The following is a 25843-nucleotide window of genomic DNA, read 5'->3' on the forward strand; positions in this document are numbered from 1 at the left end:
AGAGAACTTCTAAAACAATATGAATTGACGTTACAATTAGAAAGTATGAAAAAGAAACATAAAAGTATAACAAGATACCTAACCGTATAAAAAGATACCGGTGTTTTTCTTTTCCATTTTAGTTCTTTATTATACTTGCTTTTGAAGCATTAATAAAAAGGAATGATGAAGGATACCACCATTTGTTTTCAGAATCAATTTGATGTTGGCCTTTAAATTGAACAAAGATAAAGAGCCCCCACCATGAAACCTTTATGTGTTGGAAAGTGAGGTTGGAATCTCTCCAATTAGCCTCTCTCTTCCCTTGTTTAAATTCTTAGCTTCCGCTTCCCCATTAAAATAACAAATATTTCATGGGGGAACTAAGCAACCCATGCAATTTTATTCATAACGCAGATAATTAGGGGACTTAACTTCTTTAATATAGACTAGCCTTACCATTTAATGTATTTTGTACTCTTTAGGGTCTTAGCTAATTCCGATGTTGAGAGTTACGAACATGTTTTTTTTTTATGACGAAAGAATTAAGAAAGAACTAACATAGTGTATTAGTTGGTTCCACTTTCTGGAACGTTTTTGGGGCAACATTTTGTATAGCTTTTCACAATAATTAGTACCACTTTAGCGACCCAAAGCATCACCAAAAGTGACAAGATGTGGCACAAAAAATAGTAGAAACGATTACAAATGCAAAAAATTGCGCCTGAAAGCACTCCACCCACGCTCAAAAACCGAAAAGACAAGAAGCACCCAAAATTAGACCCAAAATCATTACAGGAAACAAACACAATGCGTTGCCAATTATGGCCAAGAAAACGTTGCCAAAAAACTCCAAAGCATTACCAGAAGTCCATGATAGTACTTGACCCTCATATTTTGATAAGGAACTAGTGTGGTCCCTATATAGACTGAAGACATTCAATAAGAAGTAGTAAATGAATAAAATAAGTAGACATGTTTATGTTAAAAGATCCCTAGTTCCTCGACCTGCTTTGGTTCTGCCTATCTATTGCACAGTTAACAGTCGTCACTGCATATGTATCTGCATTTGCAGCATTAAAATGCCCTAGAAAACCGGTTCACATTCAATACTATCTTCTAAAATTGAGTATCCTTAATGACTTCTGACAAAGATATATAATACTAATATTTATATCAATAAGTTAATACTTGAGTTTAGCTTAATTTGACCATTGTCGAATCCCCATCATCTAATACCCTTGAAAAAAAAGGTGCACGTCCGAGGATGGAGAAGGAAAAGAAAAGACGAGTCGACGATGTGATAACATGATAAAATATATCAAGAATAAATCCATCATTAACTATGTCACAAGGTAAATTAGATAATACATTTATGGAACAAGAAGATACAAATAACTCATCGACTTAAACGCTTAAACGGACAGTGTATGAAGATGTCTTGTGCATAATGAAGGCGTGTCTATAGTTTCATCTTTTTGCTCATACAATATAGTTACAGAAGAATAATATGTATGTACATGAATAATATAAACATATACCAGAGACAGAGAGACAGAATCCAAGGGACTAAAGAGCATAATCATACCACCTTCAAAGAGGATTACGTGTACAAGAGCTCATGACAATGCTACATCTTGTCTGCACACGGGGCATGAGCCATGGCCGACAAGCCATTTATCCACGCATGTCATGTGGAACGTGTGGCTGCATCTTTGCAAGTTTCTCACGGTATCCCCTACTTCAATTTCCTGTCAATACAAAAAAAAGAAAAATCAATAATCAACGGCAAGATAGAAATCCGCAATAATATCGACTCCCATCATTTTCCTAATTAGTATTCTCACATTTTGTAGGTGACTGATAAAGATAAAAGAGATGAATAACAAGTTTAAAGAAAAAAAGGACCTGCAAGCAAATCGTGCAGCAGAAACCATCGCCGGAGCCTCTGTTTTCAGCTGTTACCACATGGAATGGTAGTTGTTTCAATGACTCACTAGATATACCTTTAGGTGCAGGTTCACCATAGGCATCATATATTTGGTCATAACTTATGTCACCAATACTCACCTGCAAATTTCAACAATATATATGGAAGATTTTCAGGAGTCAAGATTACGTCAACTAAGCGCTCAAGCTCACTTTTAAAACCTCAATTAAGTCAAGGCCATATTAGATCCAAAACCGTAGACTGGCGTGACAGAGATGATCATTACTAACACAAACAATTTGTATCGTTTTTAAGCAAGAAAATAGAACCTGCAAACGGTAGGCTGTGAACATTGGTGCAAACTGTTCATGTACAAATCGACCATGGAGTAATTCCTCTATGAAATCTGCCTGGAAAATGATTAAAAAAAAAGTGATAGTTATGTAGTTTAGGTACCAAATATCAGTGTGTCACAGAAGTGTATGACTGAAGGAGAAATGGTGTGTATATGTTGGATCTTGTATAATCGACGAAAAATTATAAGGAAAGGTGATAATTTTGTTGACTAACCATGGATGATGAACTTCGGATGCCAGATCGCTCTGAACACCAGTATGCACGTGAAGCTTCTAAAACCTCAACAGAGAGGATAGCTCCAGCAACAGCTCCTAGCCCAGCTCCACGAATAACACCACTGTCAGAAGCACGCCCGGCTAAAGCACCGGTAACTGCTCCTGTGAAAGCTCCAGCTGTGTATCCAGTAAAAGAGTATAAGAAGACCAAAACAATATCTAGGGTGATAACTGAAAGTACCCAAAACATTCGAGGGAAAAGGGTACTCGAATAGCCAAGTATATAATATCTAGGTATCTCCACTCATCGCCAAATGGTTTCGAGTTGGATGACCACTAATTTAACATTATTCATACTAATTAGAGTTGTTTAGATTGTGCCCCAAAAACTACACTAAAGTATATACTACAAATCAGATTCAATATGATCAAACTGTTGTGAAATTTAATCAACCCAATTAACAGGCAAATAAGATTTAACTACTCACCACTAATCATATAGAAACTAACTAATTTAAGAGCAATAAAAACCAAAAAACTCAGAATTGAGAGGTTTAAGAAGTGAAATTACCAAGAGCAAAAATCCCAGTAAGAGCACCAGAAAGAGCAGTTCCAATCAATCTAGGAATATAATTATACATTCCTCCTCTTTCTTGACCATCAAACCCTTCTTCACTTCCACTAGAAAACCCTTGAAAATTTAAAGAACCAGAAGTTGATTCTCTGCTCAAAACACGAACTGATCGATAACTTCCGCATAACCCACAAAGCCCAGAGTGATCTTCACCACCATTATTGCAGGTACAGTGACGAACAATTTCCATTGAAATAAAAAACAAAAACCCCTAATTCTTCTTCTTTGTAATAAATGATCAATGAATAAACCCAAAATCCCTAATTTCTACAAGTTAATGGCAAAGGGTCGTCAATTTAGGACCAATTTGCCCTAATTTGGGGACAATAGTATATGTAATCAACCATCGAAACCAGACATTCAAGTCAGAGAGAGAGAAAGATACAGACAATAGAGAGGTTAAAAAATGAAAAAGACGAAGACTTTGATAGGAACGTGAAGGAGGAGACGTTATTTCCGCCCAAACTTTTTTCGGGGGTTTGGACAAAAGGTCAAGAAAGAGAGGGTTATCGAGGAGTGGAGGACCAATTCCTTTCTTTTTTAACACCCCGAGAGGAGTAGACGGAAAAAGAACCACCGTTTTTTTCACCAGAGAGAGAAAACTAGATCTTGTTGTTTTTCGTCCTCCTCCGAATTTTCCTCATTTTTAGTTTGTATTATCTATGTTATTTCAGTTCCTCAAGTCTGTAAAACCATCTATGTTATTTCTTTCTGAAACTCGATTACAATCTAATGCACCTGTATTTAATTTATGTCGTTTTAATTTAAACAATAGTATTATTATGCCCTCAATGGGCCGTAGTGGTGGTTTGGCTTTGTTTTGGTCAGATGAAGTTAAAACTCAATTAATCTCTAGCAACAATAATATGATTCATATGAAGGTCAAGTGTTCTGAAGAAACTCAATATTGGAACTTATTTGGCATTTATGGTCCCCCAAAAGTGATAGATAGAAAACCATTTTGGGACCAATTGCAAGCATCATTATCTGTTCTTAACTCTCCGTATTGCTGTATAGGAGATCTCAATGCTATCTCATCACGTCAAGAGAAATTTGGTACAAATCGGGCAACGCCTTTTGTCGAATATTTCAACAGCTTCATCAGAAATTCGGGTCTTATAAACTTAGGGTTCCATGGCCCTGCTTATACTTGGTCAAACAATAGAGGTCCACTCACTTTGACTAGAGAAAGACTAGACAGGGTTCTTGCTTCGGCAGATTGGTTAGATTCAAATTTTAATGCGGGATTCTTTCATCTTCCTAAATATAATAGCGATCATTGCCCTATTCTTTTGAAAACGGAAGTAAAGGCGACTATCCATCGATCCAACAGAAAGTTTGAGGCTTATTGGACTAAACACGAAGACTACATGGCACAATTGGATAAGAAATGGCAACAACCAGAATCAGACTTAGCAACCAAACTTCAAAATGCTAAAGAACACCTCAACCAATGGGGTAATGACAACTTCGGTAATTTAGACAGACGAATCTCCATCTTAAGATCCCGATTACTTCTCATTCAATCTCAGCCTATCACAAATTCGGCGATTAACCAAGAATCAAAAATCCAAGAAGATCTTATTCATCTTGAGGACGCCCAACGTACACGACTTGAACAACGAACTCGACAATTTTGGGCGTTAAATGGAGACAGAAATACAAAGGCATATCATGTGGCAATCTCAAGCAGGCGGCGGAAAAATCACATACATTTTATTGAAGGTTTGAATCAAGACAAAATTACTGATGAAAAGGCTATAGCAGAAACTCTCCTTGCTCATTTTCAGAATTTATTCCATTCAGAACAAGTCGATCGAGTACCACTTGATGTGTTATTGGCTTATAAACCGACACCACCGGAAAATATTCAGTCTATATCGAGGATTCCGTCAGAAGAGGAGATCAGAAATGTCATTTTTAATATGGTCTTCCTTGTTTATTTTACCACAATGGTTGGAATGTTATCGGCCCAGAAATTATTTTGTTCATTCAGGAAGCATTTCGTACAGGTAAATTCCCTCATAACATCAACGACACAAACCTGGGTATGATCCCCAAAACTGACCATCCTTCTAAAGCTGCTGACTATCGTCCAATAGCTCTTTGCAATACTCTTTATAAATTCATCTCGAAGATCATTGCAAACAGAATTCGACCAGTTTTAGAAGATTGTATTAGTCCCAACCAGTCGGCTTTTGTACCTCAGCGACAAATAATTGATAATATTATTATCGTGGAAGAATCTATACATTCTATGAAGAAGAACAAATCCAAAGATGACGTTTTTTTTACTAAAACTAGATATGGCCAAGGCATACGATTGAGTTGAATGGTCCTATCTACGACAGGTCTTAAGTGCCATTGGTCTGTCTGGACCTTTCCTTAATCTTATCATGTTTTGTGTAGCATTTCTTCAGTATTCTCGTGAACGGCAATAGGTTCGGCCACTTCGCTCCAACAAGAGGCCTTCGATAGGGATGCCCTTTATCGCCTTACCTTTTTATATTAATTTCTCAGGGGATTTCACTTTTATTTGAAAAATTTGAAAGAGAATCACTCTATGATGGCTATAGGGTGAACAAAAATGCTCCGACAGTATCTCACTTATTATTTGCTGATGACCTAATTATTATGGGATACGCTACTCTCAAAAATCTCCAAGGAATTCAGATTCTTATTGATAAATATTGTGCTTTCTCGGGCCAGTCAGTAAACTTCACTAAATCTTCTATCCTATGTAAAAGAATTTTTCATTCAGTCTCTTCAGGCTCCACTTATGAAGGAATCTGATAAACATTTGGGTAATCTTACACTGAGGCCAAAAACACGTATCAAGTCTTTCGACTTTCTCACCCAGAAATTTAACTCGAAATTAGCAGCATGGAAAAGAAAGTTAATATCACAGGCAGGTCAAACCCTACTCATCAGGACTTCACTAAGTCCTATCTGTACTTATTTTATGGGGACTTTTCTTCTACCACAAGGCACTATTTCTCTTCTAGAGCAACTAGAACGAAACTTGTACTGGAACCACGATAATACCAACCCTAAAATGCATTTCCTATCATGGGATTTAATCCGAAGGCCTAAAGAATTAGGTGGACTGGGAATAAGGTCTCTGTCTTTAGTCAACCAATCTCTTGTGGCTAGATTAGCTTGGAGATTGATTATCTCGCCTAATTCTACATGGAGTAAGATTATAAGTGCTAAATATTACAAGAAGGGAAATTTTTGGGATGAAAATAAAGACAAAGCAGCTTCTAAACTCTGGAATTCTTTAATGGAGGTCAAGGATTCCCTATCTCGCAACTGTTGCTGGCAAGTTGGTGACGGTTCTTCTCTCAAAATTGCCGCCGATCCTTGGATCCCAGATTTGGCGGGATTTCGATCACATGTTATCATCGATCTTCCTACAGACATATATTGGGTTTCAGATCTAATTGACAAAAGTAATAATACGTGGAAATAGGAATTATTATACTTATATTTCGATCAACCCACAGTCATGGCAATCCTACAAATCACCCTTAATGAGAGTATTACTACGGATCGACTTATTTGGAGACCAACTTTAAAAGGGAATTTTTCAGCAACATCTTTCTACAAAGAAGTATCTACAGTTAACATAAATCATACATCTATGACTATAACATTTTCTTGGTCTAAATTATGGAATCTAAAGTAAATTGAACCAAAATTCATTCACTTCATTTAGAAACTTGTAAATAAGGGCTTGCCTGTTCTAGAAAGTATATCTAGGGGAAATGGAAACATCTCAACAGTATGCCTCTTATGCAACAACGCCATGGAAACAACGGCTCACCTCTTTGGAGAATGTATCAATTAACAACAAAGAAGATAATTTAAAAGTTCGATTTTATCTTTACCTCCTTTGGAATCTTTGGAAAAAGAGAAACCAAATCCACTTCAACAATGGTCGACTGAACCTTCAGAGAATCATCATCAGATCTACTTTCAATTCGGTTCAAGGTAATAATTTGACCATACAACATTCAGACACTCGTCTTCTCCAACAAGATATGTAACAAGATAACATGATGTTAATAAACTTTGATGGCACATATCAAGAGAACAAAGCTTCTGTGGGTATAGTTATTAGAGACCCATCCAACAACATAATACTTCAAGAAGGTAAGATCATCACCCCCAAATCAGCATTGGATAGTGAGGCGAGAGCCTTACTGCTAGCTTTACAATCAGCGGTCAGTTTAGGGTTCCAAAGGATATATATATATACATACATATATATATGTATATATATATATGTGGAGATTATTTAACCCTAATTAAAGTCATATTGGACGGTGAAGATGAATTCCCTTGGAGGATACAATCAACGGTTCTCCTTATACAACAACAGTTGTCTCTTTTCCATAAATATGTCCTCAATTGGGTGCCACGTTGTGAGAACTTTCTAGCCCATAACATGGCAAAATCTGTTTTAGGGACACCTTTACTTTAATTTCTTGTTAGCACCCTGGGTTTGTCAGTGTTGCTATCATTTCTGTTTACTTCATTGTAATTCGTTTATTGCCTTTTTGGCCCTTAATGAAGTATCATCTTCAAAAAAAAAAAGTTTGTATTATCTTCTAGATCTATAATAAGAAAATCTGAAGTAGACAGGGAAGAAGATGAAGACTCCATTAACAATAATTCCTTCATCGGGTGGTTTCGTCACGACATAAAGACGGTTTTGAAGAAGATTTAAAGACGGATTTGATGAGAGTTTCTCACTCTAAAAACGGATTCAAGGACGGTTTTTGAAGTTTTCATAGTCTATCTATACATGGTTGTGATTCGTGGAGAAGAGAAGATGGATTTCAGATATGGTTCATACATGAACAACAACGAAGACCTGGATTACAATAATTAAATCAAAGGACGGGAATTGACTAAGTTATCTCTTCATCGGATTGCTATTAATACTAGTATCACCATAGTATTACTTCTAATTTTCAATTTTATTTGTATTATGAATTCTATTTTGTCAGACCTTTAGGGTCTTTAATTCTCAGATATTCAGGATATCCTTCTGTTGGTCTTTAGGGTCTTTTCTTTGAGTCATTGTCGTGTCGATTTCTTTCCCTTCATGAGGCACTTTGCATTGGAAAGTCCTATGAATTTATCTTATGTAACTCTCGTGAAGTTTTCAGAGGAGATGAATAACAATTATCTACCATGTAACTTTATGATTGTTATCACTAATGAATGAAAGTATGATTTTGCTAAAAAAAACACAAGGACCAAATCCAGCATAAACAAAGACATAAGGAACTGGTCCGAAATCATATTTGAAAGGGTTATTTTCGTACTTTTAAATGGAAAAAAGATTTACTAATATCCAATTAAAAAAAGAGGTATCCCTAATTGGACATTAAGGATGAGGGGGTATCGCTAAATACCCCTTCTATGTAACATAAATTTCTGTGTATACAAATTTTTCTTTGTCTAATGTCAGATACATTATGCATGTACACAATCCAATTGTACAATGATAAAAATGTGATTGATATTTTTTACCTTTCCACTTATCAGAGACTTGTCGATTGTGTTTGTGCATTAAAGCAAATGCACAAAGTAGAAATCCTCGTACTTAACAAAAACTTTGTTGTGGATAACATCTTCAAATATGCATACATTGTCTGTCATTGCTCTCAAACACAGACTAAGGTGCGCTTACCTTTTCGGCCCTCGAGATTTGACATTTTCTGATCTGAATCTAACATCTAACCACATTAATCTAAAAGCATCTACAATACTACATCCAGTTAGAAACTTTGAGTACTACATATAATTTTTAAAAGTTTTTCGAAAAAAAACTATCCTCAATGTTGAACTCAATTTGGATTTGTAAGGTGTGTAGTGGTAGTTATATACAAAAGGACATAGACTGCCATCTCAAGATATCTCTAACCGTCAAAATACAAACTATTTATATTTAAAACCAAAATAATCATGCCAACTAAATACGTAAGATAATCTTAGAGATTTACAATAGAGATATAGAGAGTTTAGAGGATCTCTATTTTTCCTCAAATGATAAATCAATTAAAGATCCTATATTGAATCTCGACCGATAAAACTTATATCTCTAATAAATCATTCCCTACTTTGACTTTTTGGACTGATCTCTAATTTCTTTTTTTGCATTTGATTGATTTCACAACCATAGTCTTTTTTTGGCATTGAGGGCTCATTTGCCTTTTTGTTTTGAGTTAATTCTTATTTGACCCCCTACTTTGTGACCAGCTTCCTTTATGACCCCCTATTTTCTGTAAATTAAAATATGACTCCCTTTTTTGAAGTAAATGTCCTAACTGCTCTTTCTATATTTATTTTTTCAAAATAAAATAAAAAAGAAAACCTCAATTCCACCTCATTTCCCTCTCCCCCACACATCTCTCCACGTCACCTTTTTTTTTTCTCTCTCTCCAACTCACCTCTCTTCTCCGACGAAGGTCGTCGGACGGAAAATTTTCGGACGGCGACCTTCCTTCATTAAAAAAAACACTCATCTATCTCTTTCTCTATTTATTTTTTCAAAATAAAATAAAAAAGAAAACCTCAATTCCACCTCATTTCCCTCTCCCCCACACATATCTCTCCACGTCACCTTTTTTTTCTCTCTCTACAACTCACCTCTCTTCTCCGACGAAGGTCGTCGGACGGAATTTTCGGACGGCGACCTTCCTTCATTAAAAAAAACACTCATCTATCTCTTTCACCTCTCTTCTCCGACGAAGGTCGTCGGACGGAAAATTTTCGGACGGCGACCTTCCTTCATTAAAAAAAACACTCATCTATAAAGATATAGATGAGTGTTTTTTTTAATGAAGGAAGGTCGCCGTCCGAAAATTTTCCGTCCGACGACCTTCGTCTGAGAAGAGAGGTGAGTTGGAGATAGAGAGGTGAGATGAAGAGAGACGTGTCGTGGAGAGATATGTGTGGGGGATAGGGAAATGAGGTGGAATTGAAGTTTTCTTTTTGATTTTATTTTGAAAAAATAAATATAGAAAGGGCAGTTAGGACATTTACTTCAAAAAAAGGGTCATATTTGAATTTATAGAAAATAGGGGGCCATAAAGGAATCTGGTCACAAAGTAGGGGGCCAAATAGGAATTAACTCTTTTGCTTTTTCCTATTTACACCCCAACTACTACTACTCTTACACCCTGTTTAGACCTCACTGGTTGGCGCGTCAAGTTGGGCGTCAGCTGCCATTGTGATAGTCTTCGTTTTGATCTCTCTCTTCTTTCTCTCTCTAGGGCACAACCAGTTGCTTTGTCTAATCCCTTCAAGATGAGCAGATTTGGTACTCTTCTTCTTCTGATTTTAGGTCTTTTATTCACTATTGGTCATTCAATTCGTTTCGAGCTTCAATCTGGCCATACTAAATGCATCTCAGAAGAAATCAAAACGAACGCGTTGACAGTTGGGGATTACAAAGTTATTAGTCCGATCGAAGGAAACCCAATCCCCGATTCACACAAAATCGCTGTCAGAGTAAGAATTGACATAATCAAAACCCTAATTCAATGATTCTTTTTTAATCTACTTCTTTCCCAGTTTCGGGTTTGTGTTAAATCATCTTGGGTTTCTTAAAGGTGCAATTTTGATGTGTAAAATTAGGTTATTTTTGCTTCTTCTTTGACCAATTTTTTCCCACTTTCAGATTTGTGTATAACAATTCTGGGTTTTTGTCCGGTGCAACTTTTGAGTGTAAAATTAGGTTATTTTATGCTTCTAGTTAACTAATTCATTCCCAATTTCATATTTGTATAATGCAATTCTGGGGTTTTTATGGGGGTCATGATTTTTTTATGTGTAAATTTCTCAGATTTCAGATTTGTATAGAACAATTCTGCTAGGGTTTTTTTTTGGGTTTAATTCTGATGGGGTTTTGTTTGCTGTGTAAAATTAGGTTACTTCTGCTAATGGGAACACTTTTCACTCTGGAGATCATGTTGAATCAGGGCATTTTGCATTTACTGCTGCAGAGACAGGTGATTATATGGCTTGTTTTTGGTCACCTGAACAAAAAGAACCAGTTACAATAACTGTTGACTTCAATTGGAAAATGGGTTATGCTGCTAAAGATTGGCCTAATGTTGCTAAGAAAGGGCAAGTAGATGTAAGTAATTGATCCGTTTTTTATTTATCAAAATTCCATATAGTTACTTAATAATCATTGATTTATCAGTTTAGATTGTGTTATGCTGGTAGAAACCCTAGCTTTCTCGCCGAAAAATCAAGTGTTGACTCTCGAGAATTCGATTCATGAAGTTTTTAGGATCTCTTCCCTTTGTACAGTTATATTTTATTCAATTCATATACATTTGTTTTGTGCAGTCATTCAAGTATTGAAGATGATAGTAAGATAAACTCGAAAACAATTTTTTTTTGTTTGTTTTCTATGAATCTAACTCAATACTTGATTCAAAGTTTTGGGTGGCTATTAGTTTCTTTAGACTCTAGTATTGCTACGACTAGTTTGGTTCATTTTACTACTGTCATTGCAAGTTTTATCGAACTTTAATCAACATTTCCTGATGCCCCTTCATGAAAGATGTGTTTTCTTCTTTTTTTTTTTGAAGAATTTGAATTAATATAACGAAAAAAGAGAGAAAGGACTGTACATAGACAACAAGAAAAGAACAAAGGGAATCCGAAGCGACTACATGCTCAAGATACTGTCCCAACTAGACACGAAATCTAAATACGTGTAAGCCCTAGTCCAACCTAGAGACCTACTCCAATTAAACAAAACTCCCAAAACATCTTCCACCTCTACTTTAAACGCCCGAGGGGAGTCCTTAAAGGTTCCATCATTCCTCGCCTTCCAAGCACTAGAAGATGTGTTTTCTTCTAGTGCTTGGGGAAAGCAGGAAAGTGGTGACATGGTTGCCTGTTTCCGTAAAACTACTTGGGGTGGTCTTATTTTTCATCTAAAAGTGATGAGAGTTCATGGTATCAAAGAAATAGTCTTCAAATGTCATTCCTGTCGTAATATATTGGTGTGGCAGGTGAAGATGATAAGAGGAATAAACCCAAATGAAACGACTTGTTATCTGTTTTAGACTTGATTAAATCCTAATTTGATGGAAGTAATCTTTGATAATTCTTTCAATTTGGTTTCTGAATTTGTTTGACATGTGAATCTTATTAACTCATCTATAATTTTCTTTTGCAGTACATGGAACAAGAGTTGAAAAAACTAGAGGATACTGTCCGATCTATTCACGAGGAGATGTTTTATCTCCGCGAAAGGTATGTAAATGTGATAAACAATAGAGATCCATCTTTTGATTTCAAGTAATAAGGATCCCATAGTGAAAAATTCGATTATGGAACGAAAAGGAGAAAACAAAGAAAATAATGGATGATAGTTAACTAGAGCTAGAGCCTGCTAGACCATGTGACCTTAACAAACTAAAAAAATCGAGACCCCAAGACCATTTTTCTAATCAGATACAGATTCCGTTCGATGGAATTTCCTTCCGTTCTAGTAAAAAAAACAAAAAGAACCCCGAACCCAGGCCTTCAAGTTTCTAACTACCAGGCCACAATGTGTTCCTCATGGACTTACCGGTTTGCCGTCTTTTGCTTGTTTTCTGTTGTGGTGGTTCAGGGAGGAAGAAATGCAGGAGCTGAACAAGACAACCACTACCAGAATGGCCTGGTTGAGTTTCCTTTCTCTCTTCATCTGCTTATCAGTTGCAGGTCTGCAGTTATGGCATTTGAAAAGCTTCTTCGAAAAAAAGAAACTTATTTAGTTTTTTCACCTATCTTTTTTCCTTTTCCTTTTTGTATCAGTCTTTAGACCTGTAACTTATTTTTCTTTTAGAATTTGATTATATACTATTTGAAAGATTATCACAGAAGTAGTCAAAGTAATAAAGTTCAATTTTCAATTTTCATGCATGAAAGTTACACTTCTCTTTAATTTTGTTACATAAGTTACACCTATCTTTCCCTGCCACTAATATTTAAGGTTTAGAGGAAAATGCAGGCAGGAAAACCCTAACCCAATCCTCTGCTTTGCCATTCCCAAGCTTGGGATTTCTAAGGGTAGTAATAGTCCAAACCCTTTACCTTAATAATGCATTACTGAAATAAGCAGCCTTCAATTCGAAACCTTGTTTACTTCATCAATTATTCATAAATTATGAGCTGAACTATCTTCTTTTGTACAAAGATTTAAATGGGCATTCGAATTCTTGAAAATGTCGTTGATTCTTCAGAACTTCTAGAGAGAGAGAGGAGAGAGAGAGAGAGAGACGAGGACATGTTCATCAAGCATTGGATCCCTGCTTTCCGTAGTGCTTCAGCAAGTAAATATGATTCTAGAAAGGTGATCAAACCTTCTGGTCTATTTCGATGTTGCTTTTGATTGTTGTCCAAGTTGCAGCAAGACTATCCACCCCTTAAGACCTCATAGTTCTTACGGCACAGGAGAACGTGGTCAGCTGATTGTTAGTTAAAATATGATACGTAACTTCGTTCGGTCTAGTACCGGTCTTTAACATATCTGCGTAAATCATCAACGCGTTGAAGAAACGTCTGACTGTCAATTGCCCTTGTATAAGAACATTGTAAGTAAGAACATCTGGTATCAAACAACTTCCTTTCATATCTTTGAAAAACTTGCTAGCTTTCAAAATCTGGCCATCTTTGCACAACCCATGAATTAATGCAGAATATGTAACACAATTCGGAGACAAGCTACTTTTATCAGTAAAATCTGTTTTACTTCCATTAACATTCGATCCAGTATTCGCTAAGAAAAGTTTGACAGCGTCACGACTTCTTCCATCCTTGCACAACCCATCAATCAAACAACCAAGTGTATGTTCATTTGGTGTAAGACCTCTCTCTTTCATCTCCTTTTGAAGCCGAAACGATTCTTTCAAGTTACCATCTTTTGAGTGTCCATCGATTAAAGCAGTAAAAGTAACTACATCTGGTACAAGACCTTTAATCACCATTTCCGAGTATAAACCCATGGCTGCCTCCATCTTCTTCTGTTTACAATACCCATCTATCAAAGAAGAGTAAGTAACCACGTTGGGCTCTATTCCTCTTTCTGTCATTTGTGAACAGATCTCCAAAGCTTCTTCCATGCTCTCGTGTTTACAGTATCCATCAATCAGAATATTATACATTATCGAGTTTGCAGCCACACCTTCTTTCTCCATCTTTCTCAAAAGATCAAATCCTTCTTTCGTTTTACCCATTTCACATAGTCCTTTTATAAGTATACTATAAGTTATAACATCGAGCGAAAGACTCACCTGTTCCATCTCCGAACAAAGAATGAATGCTTCGGAGAGGTTTCTCGCTTTACAATACCCGTCAATCAAACAGTTATAAACATAAATATTCGGAAGAACACCGAATTTAGCCATATCAACAAAGAGATTTCTTGCTCTACCCAATTCACCTACTCGACACAAACCACCCACCAAGATGCTAAAAGTAACAACATTCGGCTGCAAATTACTCTCTTGCATTTCTCTGTACAAATCAAGTGCTTTCTCCACACTAACCATTTTACAGTACCTATCCATTAGAATATTATAAGTGTAGAGATTTGGGCGCGTACCAGATTGCTTCATCGACTGGAAAAGGTCCATGGCTTCTGTGATCCTACCCTCATTGCACAAACCAGATATCAGAATAGTGTAAGTTACAACTGTTGGTTTAATCTTCTTCTCCACCATCTCATCAAAAAGTTTTCGAGCTTTTAGAATATCGCCTTGGTTACATGAAGCACTAATCAAACTGCTGTAAGTAAAAGCATTGGAAGCTATCCCACGAGATACCATGTCAGTATAAATTTCCCACATTGGACCAGTTCTACCTAACTTAACAAACCCATGTAAAATCGAGTTACAAGCATAGATTACAGGTAAACATTCAACCTTTTTATACACCCAATAAGCTTCTTCGACGATACCCATTTCAGAGAAAGCCATAATTAACACATCAAACACACCAAAACTGAATTTGGTGTGTTTGAATTGATTAAGTGTATTAAAAGTCAATGAAGCAATCTGGCGAGATTTTCCATTCTTTTGGAGACTTTGGATGAGGTCTTTCATCAAACACCTTGCTTGTATATATAATTTAGCTCTAGTTAAGACATGAATGATAGCTGAATAGATTTGGGGATTCTTGTTTATGTTAATCCTGTTGAAAAATCTTAATGCCTCAAAAGCACTTTCAAATTTGACTAATGTGTTAATGATATTGGAATTCGATCGAGACGATGGCGATGAGAGTAATGAAGATGATGATCTTGAAGAAGAGGATGAAGAGGAGATAGTTCTGAAAGTGAAATTGGAAACTTTAGGGCAGAAGAGAGTCTTGTGTAGAAGCTTCATTGTTTTTTGTATTGATTTGGATGAGTTTGCTTTCACATTTCTTCCCAAACAAGTACAAGAATGGGTTCTTCAGGAATGTAAGCAAATGAGATTCATAAGTAGATTTTGGAATTAGGGTTTTCTCTTGTTAATCAACTATTTGAACTGAGAGTAGATTCAAATGTTACTTATTGGTTAGGTTTTTTGCTTGCTGATCTGAAAAAATGGCGAATTAGATTAGGCTGTTCGACAAAATGCCTCAAAGAATGTACGACGATGTATTGGCCAAGTGTCAGACTCGAGTTTATTGCAAAATGTTTCAAAACAAAAATGATATTTTACCCGACTCCTATATCATTAGAACCCTGATTGGGTTAGGTGGATGGGCACAATCTTGACCAGTTTAGGTTGACGGGCAGAACCCTCACTAACTTTAGGTGGATTGTTAAGAGCTCTATTCTGTCGGATGGCCCAACAGTCGGGCAGAACATCATCATTGTTTCGGAAATCTTGGAGTAGGATATTTGTCCATAGTTCGATTTTTGAAAATGGATTTAGGTGGACGAAAGATTCATCTTTAAACGTGTAGAGAGAGGGCTAGAGAGCCAATGGTGAGAAGTGATTCGAAGGTCACGAGAACATTGTAAGAACTAGTTGGTTTATTTGAAGAAACGGCAAGAATAGAGACCTTGAAGAGATGATGCAACATTTTAAGGTTTTACTCACCGCAATCATATGCTCATAAATGTATCTAACTCAGAAAGAACATTACATCTTTGACAGTCTAGTCCTATATTTCCCCATAAGACCTTTATTCTGGTAAATGAATAGCTAAGGTATCCGGGCAAGCCTTCTATAGTTCGTATCAATGTTATTGAATGAATACTCAGAAGTTACAGTTGAGCGGTGTTGTCTTTTTTTTTCGCAGATGTTATCTTTTTTCCGTTCATAAGGCATTATCATTGGCGAGATTAAGCAAACAAAAGAAGTAGATTACCATATTCTCAACTATAGGTATGAGAAATACAAATACTGTTTTCGAACACAAAAGAGCCCAATAAGTTTAGGACTATGTAAAAAACCACGTCAGTTTTCAGACAAACAAAACAAGCTTAAGAAGCAGCAGTAATATCGAAGATCTCATACCCTCCCCACCAATTATTTAGTAGCTACTAAGCTGAACAAGAAGCCCTGCGTGCTTATATGGGGTGAGAGGCGGCGGATCTTTGTTTCAAGAATTGCTCAGTCATCGTAGTGTTTACGATTGTGGTGACGCCCATGATGACGCTGCTTCTTTTCCTCATCATCATCGTCATCAGATTTGTCTTCTCCCTGTCAAGTTACATATACAACTTTAGAAACCCATTTTCATATAGGACATTAGAAAAACAAATGTGTATAAAGGAGTAGGCGAGTTGATCACAAAAGAAAGTCAAACTACTTTCTTTAAGGAAAAAGTATATGACGTTGTTAACAATTCTGATCTACTTTTAGACTTGTATATTAATTAAACCTAACAAACATTCAGCTGAAACATAAATGTTTAACTAATATTATATGGTCATAAAGTATCAAGTAGTAGGTGTTTGATACAGGATACTAGATCATATCGGGTAAGGTGCAAAAAAAATAATGATTAATATAATGGGGATATTGGAAAATATCAGGAAACTAACAAGAACAGCTCGAATGACTTGAAGGTCACTACTTGCTTGAAAGAAGATGCCCGATACTAGATTATATCAGCTATGGTGCGAAAAGCATAATAACTAATATAATGGGGATATTGAAAAATATCAAGAAAAATATAAGAACGGCTCGAATGACTTGAGGGTCACTACTCGCTCGAAAGAAGATGCCTGAGCCGACAGGTAAAACTATTTCTACTGTCATACTGTGTTCAATCATGCCTTAGACACAAGAACTACTACAACTTGAGAGAGAAAAGAATTGGTAGGTCCGAATAGAGCTTTCTCTTAAGTAAAGGAATCTATACGACTCCATGGAAACAATACAAAATATTGAGGCAAAACATACTAAGAACCACGGGTTTAGGAGATTCTCGACCAAAAGTTCCGAGCATATAATCGTCATGAGAACAGAAAGAGGCAAAAACTGAAAACCATGATTGCTACTCAACCATATCATTATGAACTCTTCAACAACATAAAAGAAGAGCTATTTAGTTCGAAAACAAGATCAAACAAATGAGAGAATGGATCAATTAAGATATAACTACTCTATAACAAAACCTTCAACTAGGAAAAGCTCTTAAGAAATGTCATGGTGAAATTCATATTTGAAGAATCAATTCTTTCTTCTAATTATATAAAATGCTTCTAAAACTAGCATTAATCTAAATCCATATCATTTCATAAGTAAAGCGATTTCTAACCCTAACGAATTTATGTTGAAAGGAATCCAAACCTAAATTGATAAATATGAAATCAAGTGAATTGAAATGATATACTTACATATTTCTTGCGGCCATATCCTTCTTCACCATAGCTACTAGTCTCCTGATACTCACTCCTTCCATAACTAGGTTTCTGATACTCTGATTCCTCCTCTTGACCTCCATAGCTTGACCTCCCGTAACTCGGTTTCTGGTACTCCGATTCGGTCTCCTCTTGCCGCCCATAGCTTGGTTTCCGGTACTCCGATTCCTCCTCTTGCCGCCCATAACTTGGTTTGCGATACTCCGTTTCCTCCTCTTGCCGCCCATAGCTTGGTTTTCGATACCCCGATTCCTCCTCTTGCCGCCCGTAGCTCGGCTTCTGATACTCCGATTCCTCATCTTGCCGCCCATAGCTCGGCTTCCGATACTCCGATTCCTCCTCTTGCCGCCCGTAGCTCGGTTTCCGGTACACCGATTCCTCATCTTGCCGCCCATAGCTCGGCTTCTGGTACTCGGTCTCCTCTTGTCGTCCATAGCTTGGCCTCCGTGGTGGTTCTACTTCCTCACCATAACCATATCCACCACCACCACTTACATCATCTTCATCCTTCCTCCTCCGGGGTGGAATCGGTGCATCCTCTTGCCCATAACTCGGTTTCCCATACCCAGATCCATACTCTGAACTCGGCTCATCACCACCACCACCATAACCAGGACGACCCATCCCAGGTTGAAAACCATAAGCTGGTTGAGGTTTAGCCACCCCACCACCATATTCATACTCTCCACCACCACCACCACCACCACCACCACCACCACCGCCATAAGTGGGAGTTGGTCTAGGTTTTGGCCTAGAATAGCTACTATACTCATTCTGGGTAGCTTCATCTCCATAAGCAGAAGGTTCAGATCCATGAGAATACGAAGGTCTTTCATAATCAACATCACCACCACCACCATAAGAAGAAGATGATGATGAGATCTGATAACAGGTCTCATCACAGGGATCAAGAGGGCGGCCATAAGTAAGATGAATATCGTAACCACCACCGTACGGGGTTGGATCGTACTCGTCGAAATCGTCAACTGCGTCGTTTCCTCTGTACGCCATTGATGAAGTTTTTCTCTCTCTCTCTAAAAAGAAGAAAAGGTTTGATTTAACGGGGAAGATGACGGAAAATGAGATCTGAGTTCTTATAGGAAAATTAGTTTGTAAATGGACATGGATCTAAGAATAATATCGAAATTGCCATGGGAGAAATGTTTGAACAAACCATTGATTCACACGTGTCTCTATTAGAAATACCGAAAGATTGGGATCTTGTCGTTTTATTGTCGGTCTGAGGATTTCCTACGAATCAACACAGGCATTTACGCCGAACGACGGGTGCTCCAATGATGGTAGGGAGTTTTAACTTTACCCCCTCCCTGTTAACTGCATATGATATTAACCCTCATTTTAATGTCCATGGAGAGTGTTAGAGATATACCAATTCCTTGATATTATATGATTTCAAGAGGACAAACTCCATTTGGACATTAAAACGGGATAATGTAAACTAGTGGGAGTGGCAAAAAGTCCTTCACCAACTACTATAATTTGTTTGCTTGGGAGTCCCTGATGATTGAATAAACCAAGATTTTACCATGACTGCAATTTTAGAGAGACGCGAAAGCGAAAGCCTATGGGGTCGCTTCTGTAACTGGATAACCAGCACCGAAAACCGTCTATTTCTCCTTAGATAATGACAAGTTAGAGCATCTCCAATGCAAAACTCAATCTTAGAAATTCGGAGTGCCACATAGGATTTTCTGAGTTTTTCTTAAAAAATCATCTCCAATGCAAAACTCAACTAACATCTCAAAGATGATGTGTCGAGAGTGGAATAGAGATATCTCAAGAGGACACTCTATTTTCAGAGTGTCCTCTTGAGATATCTCTAATTGTCCAACTCATCAATATTTAAATTTCAACCAATAGAAATCAAGTCTTCGTATATTTCCAAAATAACTAATTATTTTTTTACAAAAATAACCATGACACGTAAGTAAAATAAAAGAGTTTAGAGTGTTGCATTGGAGACATATAAAAATTGAGGATCTCTATTTTCGACACCTAGGAGTGAGAATCTCAATTGGAACTTGACAAATAGGACGAATAGAGATTTTTTTGAGTTTTGCATTGGAGATGCTCTTAGTCTTCTGAACTTTCTATTTCATGTCAGATCTTGATATCTCGGACTCCAATATGCAATATCTTTACCTCACTAACTCTTAGCGAGTTAAAATGACCTATTTATGAAAGTACACTTGTTTGCTAGTTTAATGTTGAATATGAGTTGGTCTCAACATTGCATGTTGAAGCTTGAATTCTGTTTTTTTTTTTTTCATATTTGGAGTCGAAAGTATCAAGAAATCTAAAGATTGCATCTCTTGAAGGTAAATGAGGATAATTCAAGCGATGATTCTTTTACAGACACTACAAAAAAACGGGCTAATAGGTACACACGTTTTTACGTATGTCCCTAATATATTTGAAATAGGGACAGTTTTCAATGTCTGTCCCTATTAAATATACAATGGGGACAAATAGATGTCTTTTAGGGACAACAATTTATCCATAAAAAATCGATGAACAAAACTTAAAATAAAGGCGCCCAAATTTCGCGCTCACAGTCCCGTAGAAAATTGGCCGTCAAAAACAAAACGAAAACAGCCAAACCCTATTTTCTTTCCCTCTCTCTCTCTCCACGTTCTTCCGCTGAGTCAGTTTCCTTCTTCTACTTCTTCGGTTTCCTTCTTGCTTGCGTGCTTCCTCTCTTTCATTTGTAAAATTAAGGTTGGAGTTGCTTCTTCAGTACTGCGAACCAGAAAACTCAGAGAAATTGAGAAATTGATTTCGGTGCAATCAGAGAAATTGACTCAAACAAATCAGAGAAAACGGTTGCTCCTTCAGGTATCCTCTATACCTTTGATTAAATCTCTTCTCCATCTTCTTTTTTCTGTTATTCACCCTAGTTATTAGGTACTGCAATCCACTAAAATTATCTAGGGTTTTGAAGGTCATGAACTGAAGAAGTAATATAAGAAATAAAATTAATTTAGGGGTTCCCTTGCTAGAAGATGAAGATTAAGTATCTATGTATCATACATTGAGAAAGATCTGGATTCAAGGTTGTTACAAATATGTTGTATTTGTATTACAGAAAATGTTGTATTTTGATTCAAGCAAAGCTGGGGTGGTAATGTCATTATGTGAAGAAATGCAGGTTTTAGAGAGAAGATGAGTTGTTTTGTCAAATATCTCTTGAAAAATCCATTTTCATGTCTTACCTTGTTTATGAAAGAACTCCATTGACACTTAAAACCTTTTCATTTGAACTTGTTTATGAATGATTTGTTTATACTTCTGATTACAGAAAATTCGATTATTCTAGTGAAGGAGATCTCTATGAAAAGTTTGATTTTTCTTGCTCTCATTTGAATTGATTATTTTGGTAGTTGATTTCATTATTAATAAGAGTTCATAGTTATTCTTCAGATTTCATTTTGTAATTTTTTATTATTGCTCTAGGCTGCTAGGTTTTGTTTTTTCCTGTGTAAAATTCAGAGAAGCCTGAATAAATTGATATAACATTGTTCATAACTCATCTCGAATTCATTTTACTACACAATGACTAATTTAATGTTTGGATTCATGTCTTTTACTCCCTCCGTCCCAAAAAGAATGACCTATTTTGAAAACCCAACTTATTAAGGGAACATCATTAATTGGTGTTTGACTTTAAAAAATAACATGGTTTTCCAATTGTATCCTTGATAACTATTATAATTTACAATGAAAAAGTTGAACTTACCTTTAAATAAAGTTGTCATTAAATTTATATTAGTGGGTATTATTGGAAATAGCGAAAAGTTTCTTTCTTTATTTTTAGAAATAGGACACTAAAATGGGACAAACCAAAATAGAAATTAGGTCATTCTTTTTGGGACTGAGGGAGTATGGTTTATTTTACATGGTTTTAGTAACAGGTTAGAACAATACATTTTTTAAAAGTATATGTTTGCTCTTTGTCTTGGCTTACTTGTATATGAGGTAATTATGGCATTTTCTGATTAAGGTATTGTAGGTTAAGTGATTTAGGTAATTATGCGATTTGGTCTTACTTGTATGCTGAAAGGAACTGGATTTATTTACGTAGAAATACTTCTTTAGTGATTTTGTAGTAAAGATAATTAAACGACAAGCTTTCTGTATATTTTCAGGCGATGGATAAGCTCAGGTTCCTTTCTCTCACCGACAAGGAAAATCTAGGAGAAGGCGATAACACAAAGCTAGAGATCCAGGTCAGCAATGTTCTCGCTAACAATCTTTTACTACCGTGAACATTTTAGCGTGCGAATATCAGGTATATTTTGTCATAAAATTAAGTATTTTCTTCACAAATAATCTGACATTGATATTTGGTTCTATGGACATTATGCAGTAAATTAGACAAAGAAAAGAAAATCCTCTCCATTGGTGACAGAGGTATAGGGATGACGAAGGAAGACCTTATCAAGGATTCAGGAACCATGGCAAAATCTGAAACTTTAGATGAATGAGATCTTACTTGCTTTTGGTGTCTTTTTCTTTGATGAATGATGAAGTGAATGATACCTGGTTTGGTGACATTTTTATTTCCATACAGCCTTTGTGGAGAAAATGCAAACAAGTGTCGATCTCAATCTAATTGGGTAGTTAATTTGGTCGCAGACTATGCTGAAGTCATCAACAAACACAACGAGGACAACCAATACAATTTACCATCCAATTTGGAATTTCTTACACTGCCTGTTTGAATTCATTGATTCTAATACCAGTTCAGCTCTTGGGTACGACCGTACGGGAGTCCAAGGCTGATGGAGAATTTGCAATTTCCGAGAACGAATGGAATGAACCACTGGGTCGTGGAACTGATATAAGGTTGCATCTTAGAGAAGAAGCTGGGGAATACTTGGAGAAAAGCAAATTGAAAGTGAGTATATCATGTTAAATTCTCTTACGCCTTCAAAATTTTTTTAAGCTTCAATAATTTATTTTGGGGACCACTGAAGAAAGCATATTGGGAGTTTGTAGTACTTGGTAACGTTCACTGGATAAAATCTCGTTGTTGTATAACTAGAGGTACACTGAATGATCGTTTTTCGTAATGTCGTCTTTTATATGGATTATGGAGTGCATTTAGACATGTCTACATCACAAACCTTGAACTTGATAACGACCATTGTTATGTTGATTGACAACACCTTCTCATATCTAGTTTCATGCTTACGATATCTAGTTTCAGTTCATAACGTCCATTGTCATTTAATTTGCAAGACTTGGCAAAGAAGTATTCTAAATTCGTCAACTTTCCCGTATCTCTCAGTGCAAGCAAGGAGGTAAACGTTGAAATTCCTGCAGAAGATGATGAATTTAGTGAAGAGGAAATATATACTCGCATACCTAGCTTCTTACTGGTTGCTTTTACTTCTATATTTCACTCATATTTCTTTGTTCTAAACAGTTGAAAGCAGCACCAAATCGAGGAAGAAGAGTGAGGATGAAGACAATGAGAAGAATCCAAAGACTGAGACAGCAAAGGAGACATTGTAATTTGAAATTTGGTTCTTATATTCCTAAAACCTGACAGGTAAGTACGACAAAAGCTCGAGTTCTTCTACTGTTTTGTTCATTTGTTGTTCGAGACTTGCTACTTGTTTAAATCTAACTTTAGTTCCCTTTATTCTTAAAAATTGATAAAAAATAGGAGGTGAGAAAGAAAGTGAAAATGATGAAAAGGACAATATGCTAAGTTGTAGAATGAGTTTGAGAATCCGTAGGACTTGGTATCATTAAAGATGCGTCTAAAAGAGGTCTTTTGGCCAAGCTTCTCAAATTTGAAAGTATAGATTTAATTTCGTACATTCTGTTATGTTATATCAGTTTCAAATTGTCTTTTCATATTATTCAATACCGACGTTACTTGAACTAAAATCTTCTTACTATCTATAGTTCAAAGTCTGGTGGCAAGTTAGCCTCTTTGGATCAGTACATCTCAAGAATGGAACAAGGGCTGAAAGATGTATATCAGTAACAAGAATGAACAAAGAACAGTTGGGGAAATCCCCATTCCTTGAGCAACTCATCAAGAAAGACTATGATTTAACTAGTGAAGTACTTGTGACAACAAAAGGCGGAAGTTCCCTCATTTCCTTATGATCCATTGGAAGTACTTCTATGATGAATAACCAAAGACATATTGGTCTGACAATGAGTGGAAATTCGCATTTTTATCGTACTTTGACGTTGTTATCGACAAATTGGCATTGTTATCAATATTCCAAATATAGGGTATGCATGTATTTATGTACTTGAGTTTCTTATTAAAAAAATATTAATAAAATTCCATGGGAAGTTGATGAAATGATAATTTGTCTGGATTTTTTTGGTTGAATTAATAATCTTTAAACAAAAAATTTGGATTCTAATTTTTTTTTTGAAAATAAAATTATTATTAGTGACGGATAAAAATTGTCCCAAATATGTACTAGGGACAAACGTAATCCGTCACTAAATCTGTCCCTAATATTATTCGGGACGCCAGTATCTGGGACAGACAGCATTCTGTCCCCAATCACTTATTGGGGACGGTTTTTGGATTTTAGGGACGGTTTTCAGCTGTCCCTAGTGACCATATTTTTTGTAGTGAGAGGATAATTCAAAAGAAGAACGAAAACTGAATTGTTAAAAAACTTCCTTTGTTTGAGAATGAGGAAATACACGAGAAAATAACATAGATAATAAAGCCTATTTTGGCTTATAACAACTTAAGAAAGAACAAATTACAATAGAAAAAGAGATTCCGAGTCTCTAACGATATACAAAATTCATCAGCAGTAGTGGAGACGATCTTTCAAGACCTCTGCTTGTTCGAAAAGATATTGACCTTGTGGAAAATGAACCATTGATAATTTGATATTGTGATATCTATAACAGAAATTTAGATGACTTCTAAATTCACACGATTATAAGAATCTGTCCGAGTAATCACATAAAAGTGGAAGGAAACGAGGGAGGATAAGCTTTGATCATGGCTCATTGCTCATGAGATTAGATGCTATTAAGCATTGAAGATGTTCCCGTGATAAGAATGACACCCATACCCATTGGGTAATTACAACTGAGAAATTATCCCTTTTATTTCTTTATGTTTACAATAGTAATAAGGTAGGGGAGATTTGCTGTTTGGACCCCCTTTCATATAATCGACTTACTGTTGGGACTCCCTTTTTCCATAGTTGCATTTTGGACTCCCTTTTGACGGAATCCCTCAAGAATATTTCGTTTCTAAAGTTATACTTTGAAAAATTCCCACTTTACCCTTATATTATCAATATTGCACTTTAGACCCCCTAAATTATTTAAGGGTTATTTTCCTAACGCCTACATCATCATCTTCCCCGACAGGGGTCGCTGGCCGAAAATTTGACTGGCCGACGATCCTCAATTTTTTTTTTAAAAAAAAACAAATTTCTTTTCTCTCTCTCTAAATTTTTTTTGCTTTTTCTCCTCTCTCTGTAAATTTTTTTCCTTCCTCTCTCTCTCTCGAGAACAGATCTAGAGAGAGAAAGAGATTCGTGGTGAATCATCTTTCTCTAGATCTGTTCTAGAGAGAGAGGTGAAAAAAAATATATTTTTTAGAGAGAGAGAGAGAAGAATTTTGTTTTTTTTTTAAAAAAATTTTGAGGGTCGCAGACCGGACAAATTTCCGGCCGGTGACTCCTGTCGGGGAAGGTAACTGAACTTGTTTTTAATATTAGTAAAGGTAATTAAAATATATTAATAATTACCATGGGTACTTTTGGGTTACCTACTTAGGTTGGGTTAGGTTAACTACATGGTAAAATAATATTTTTCTC

The 25843-nt window shown here is 36.2% G+C and overlaps 5 protein-coding genes and 1 long non-coding RNA gene across 7 annotated transcripts; 3 read left to right on the forward strand and 3 right to left on the reverse strand.

Moving 5' to 3' along the window:
• Window positions 1-1280: 1280 nt before the first annotated feature.
• LOC147563202 (RING/U-box superfamily protein) lies at window positions 1281-3787 on the reverse strand. The gene is made up of 5 exons (XM_086635567.1): window positions 3053-3787; window positions 2480-2658; window positions 2239-2319; window positions 1888-2049; window positions 1281-1730 (listed from the first exon to the last, which is right to left on the reverse strand). The coding sequence occupies exons 1-5, from the start codon at window positions 3303-3305 to the stop codon at window positions 1599-1601; spliced, it is 807 nt and encodes a 268-aa protein (XP_086491693.1). The 5' UTR covers window positions 3306-3787; the 3' UTR covers window positions 1281-1598.
• Window positions 3788-3906: 119 nt separating this feature from the next.
• On the forward strand, window positions 3907-6587 carry LOC147563203 (uncharacterized). The gene is made up of 2 exons (XM_086656265.1): window positions 3907-5127; window positions 5877-6587. Exons 1-2 carry the CDS (start codon window positions 3907-3909, stop codon window positions 6585-6587), a joined length of 1932 nt encoding a protein of 643 aa, XP_086512391.1.
• A 3727-nt stretch (window positions 6588-10314) lies between these two features.
• LOC147563204 (transmembrane emp24 domain-containing protein p24delta9-like) lies at window positions 10315-13050 on the forward strand. Its single transcript, XM_086635611.1, has 4 exons — window positions 10315-10642; window positions 11061-11270; window positions 12330-12406; window positions 12768-13050. The coding sequence occupies exons 1-4, from the start codon at window positions 10439-10441 to the stop codon at window positions 12910-12912; spliced, it is 636 nt and encodes a 211-aa protein (XP_086491737.1). The 5' UTR covers window positions 10315-10438; the 3' UTR covers window positions 12913-13050.
• LOC147563205 (Pentatricopeptide repeat (PPR) superfamily protein) lies at window positions 13022-16177 on the reverse strand. Its single transcript, XM_086635597.1, has one exon. It carries the CDS (start codon window positions 15520-15522, stop codon window positions 13564-13566), a length of 1959 nt encoding a protein of 652 aa, XP_086491723.1. The 5' UTR covers window positions 15523-16177; the 3' UTR covers window positions 13022-13563.
• A 295-nt stretch (window positions 16178-16472) lies between these two features.
• Window positions 16473-19123, reverse strand: LOC147563206 (uncharacterized). The gene is made up of 2 exons (XM_086635605.1): window positions 17976-19123; window positions 16473-16833 (listed from the first exon to the last, which is right to left on the reverse strand). Exons 1-2 carry the CDS (start codon window positions 19008-19010, stop codon window positions 16744-16746), a joined length of 1125 nt encoding a protein of 374 aa, XP_086491731.1. The 5' UTR covers window positions 19011-19123; the 3' UTR covers window positions 16473-16743.
• Window positions 19124-20501: 1378 nt separating this feature from the next.
• Window positions 20502-24348, forward strand: LOC147563207 (uncharacterized). 2 transcript variants are annotated; one of them, XR_015236347.1, is made up of 6 exons: window positions 20502-20855; window positions 22166-22308; window positions 22387-22917; window positions 23262-23323; window positions 23449-23574; window positions 23937-24348. It is a non-coding gene; the product is annotated as an uncharacterized LOC147563207 (long non-coding RNA). The 2 variants fall into 2 exon arrangements; XR_015236353.1 differs by lacking the exon at window positions 23262-23323 and having other exon boundaries at window positions 20658-20855.
• Window positions 24349-25843: the final 1495 nt, after the last annotated feature.

The sequence above is a fragment of the Eschscholzia californica genome, unplaced genomic scaffold, assembly GCF_041429995.1.
Source record: "Eschscholzia californica isolate CP2 unplaced genomic scaffold, dmEscCali1.0.p SCAF_1, whole genome shotgun sequence".
Classification (NCBI taxonomy): domain Eukaryota; kingdom Viridiplantae; phylum Streptophyta; class Magnoliopsida; order Ranunculales; family Papaveraceae; genus Eschscholzia; species Eschscholzia californica.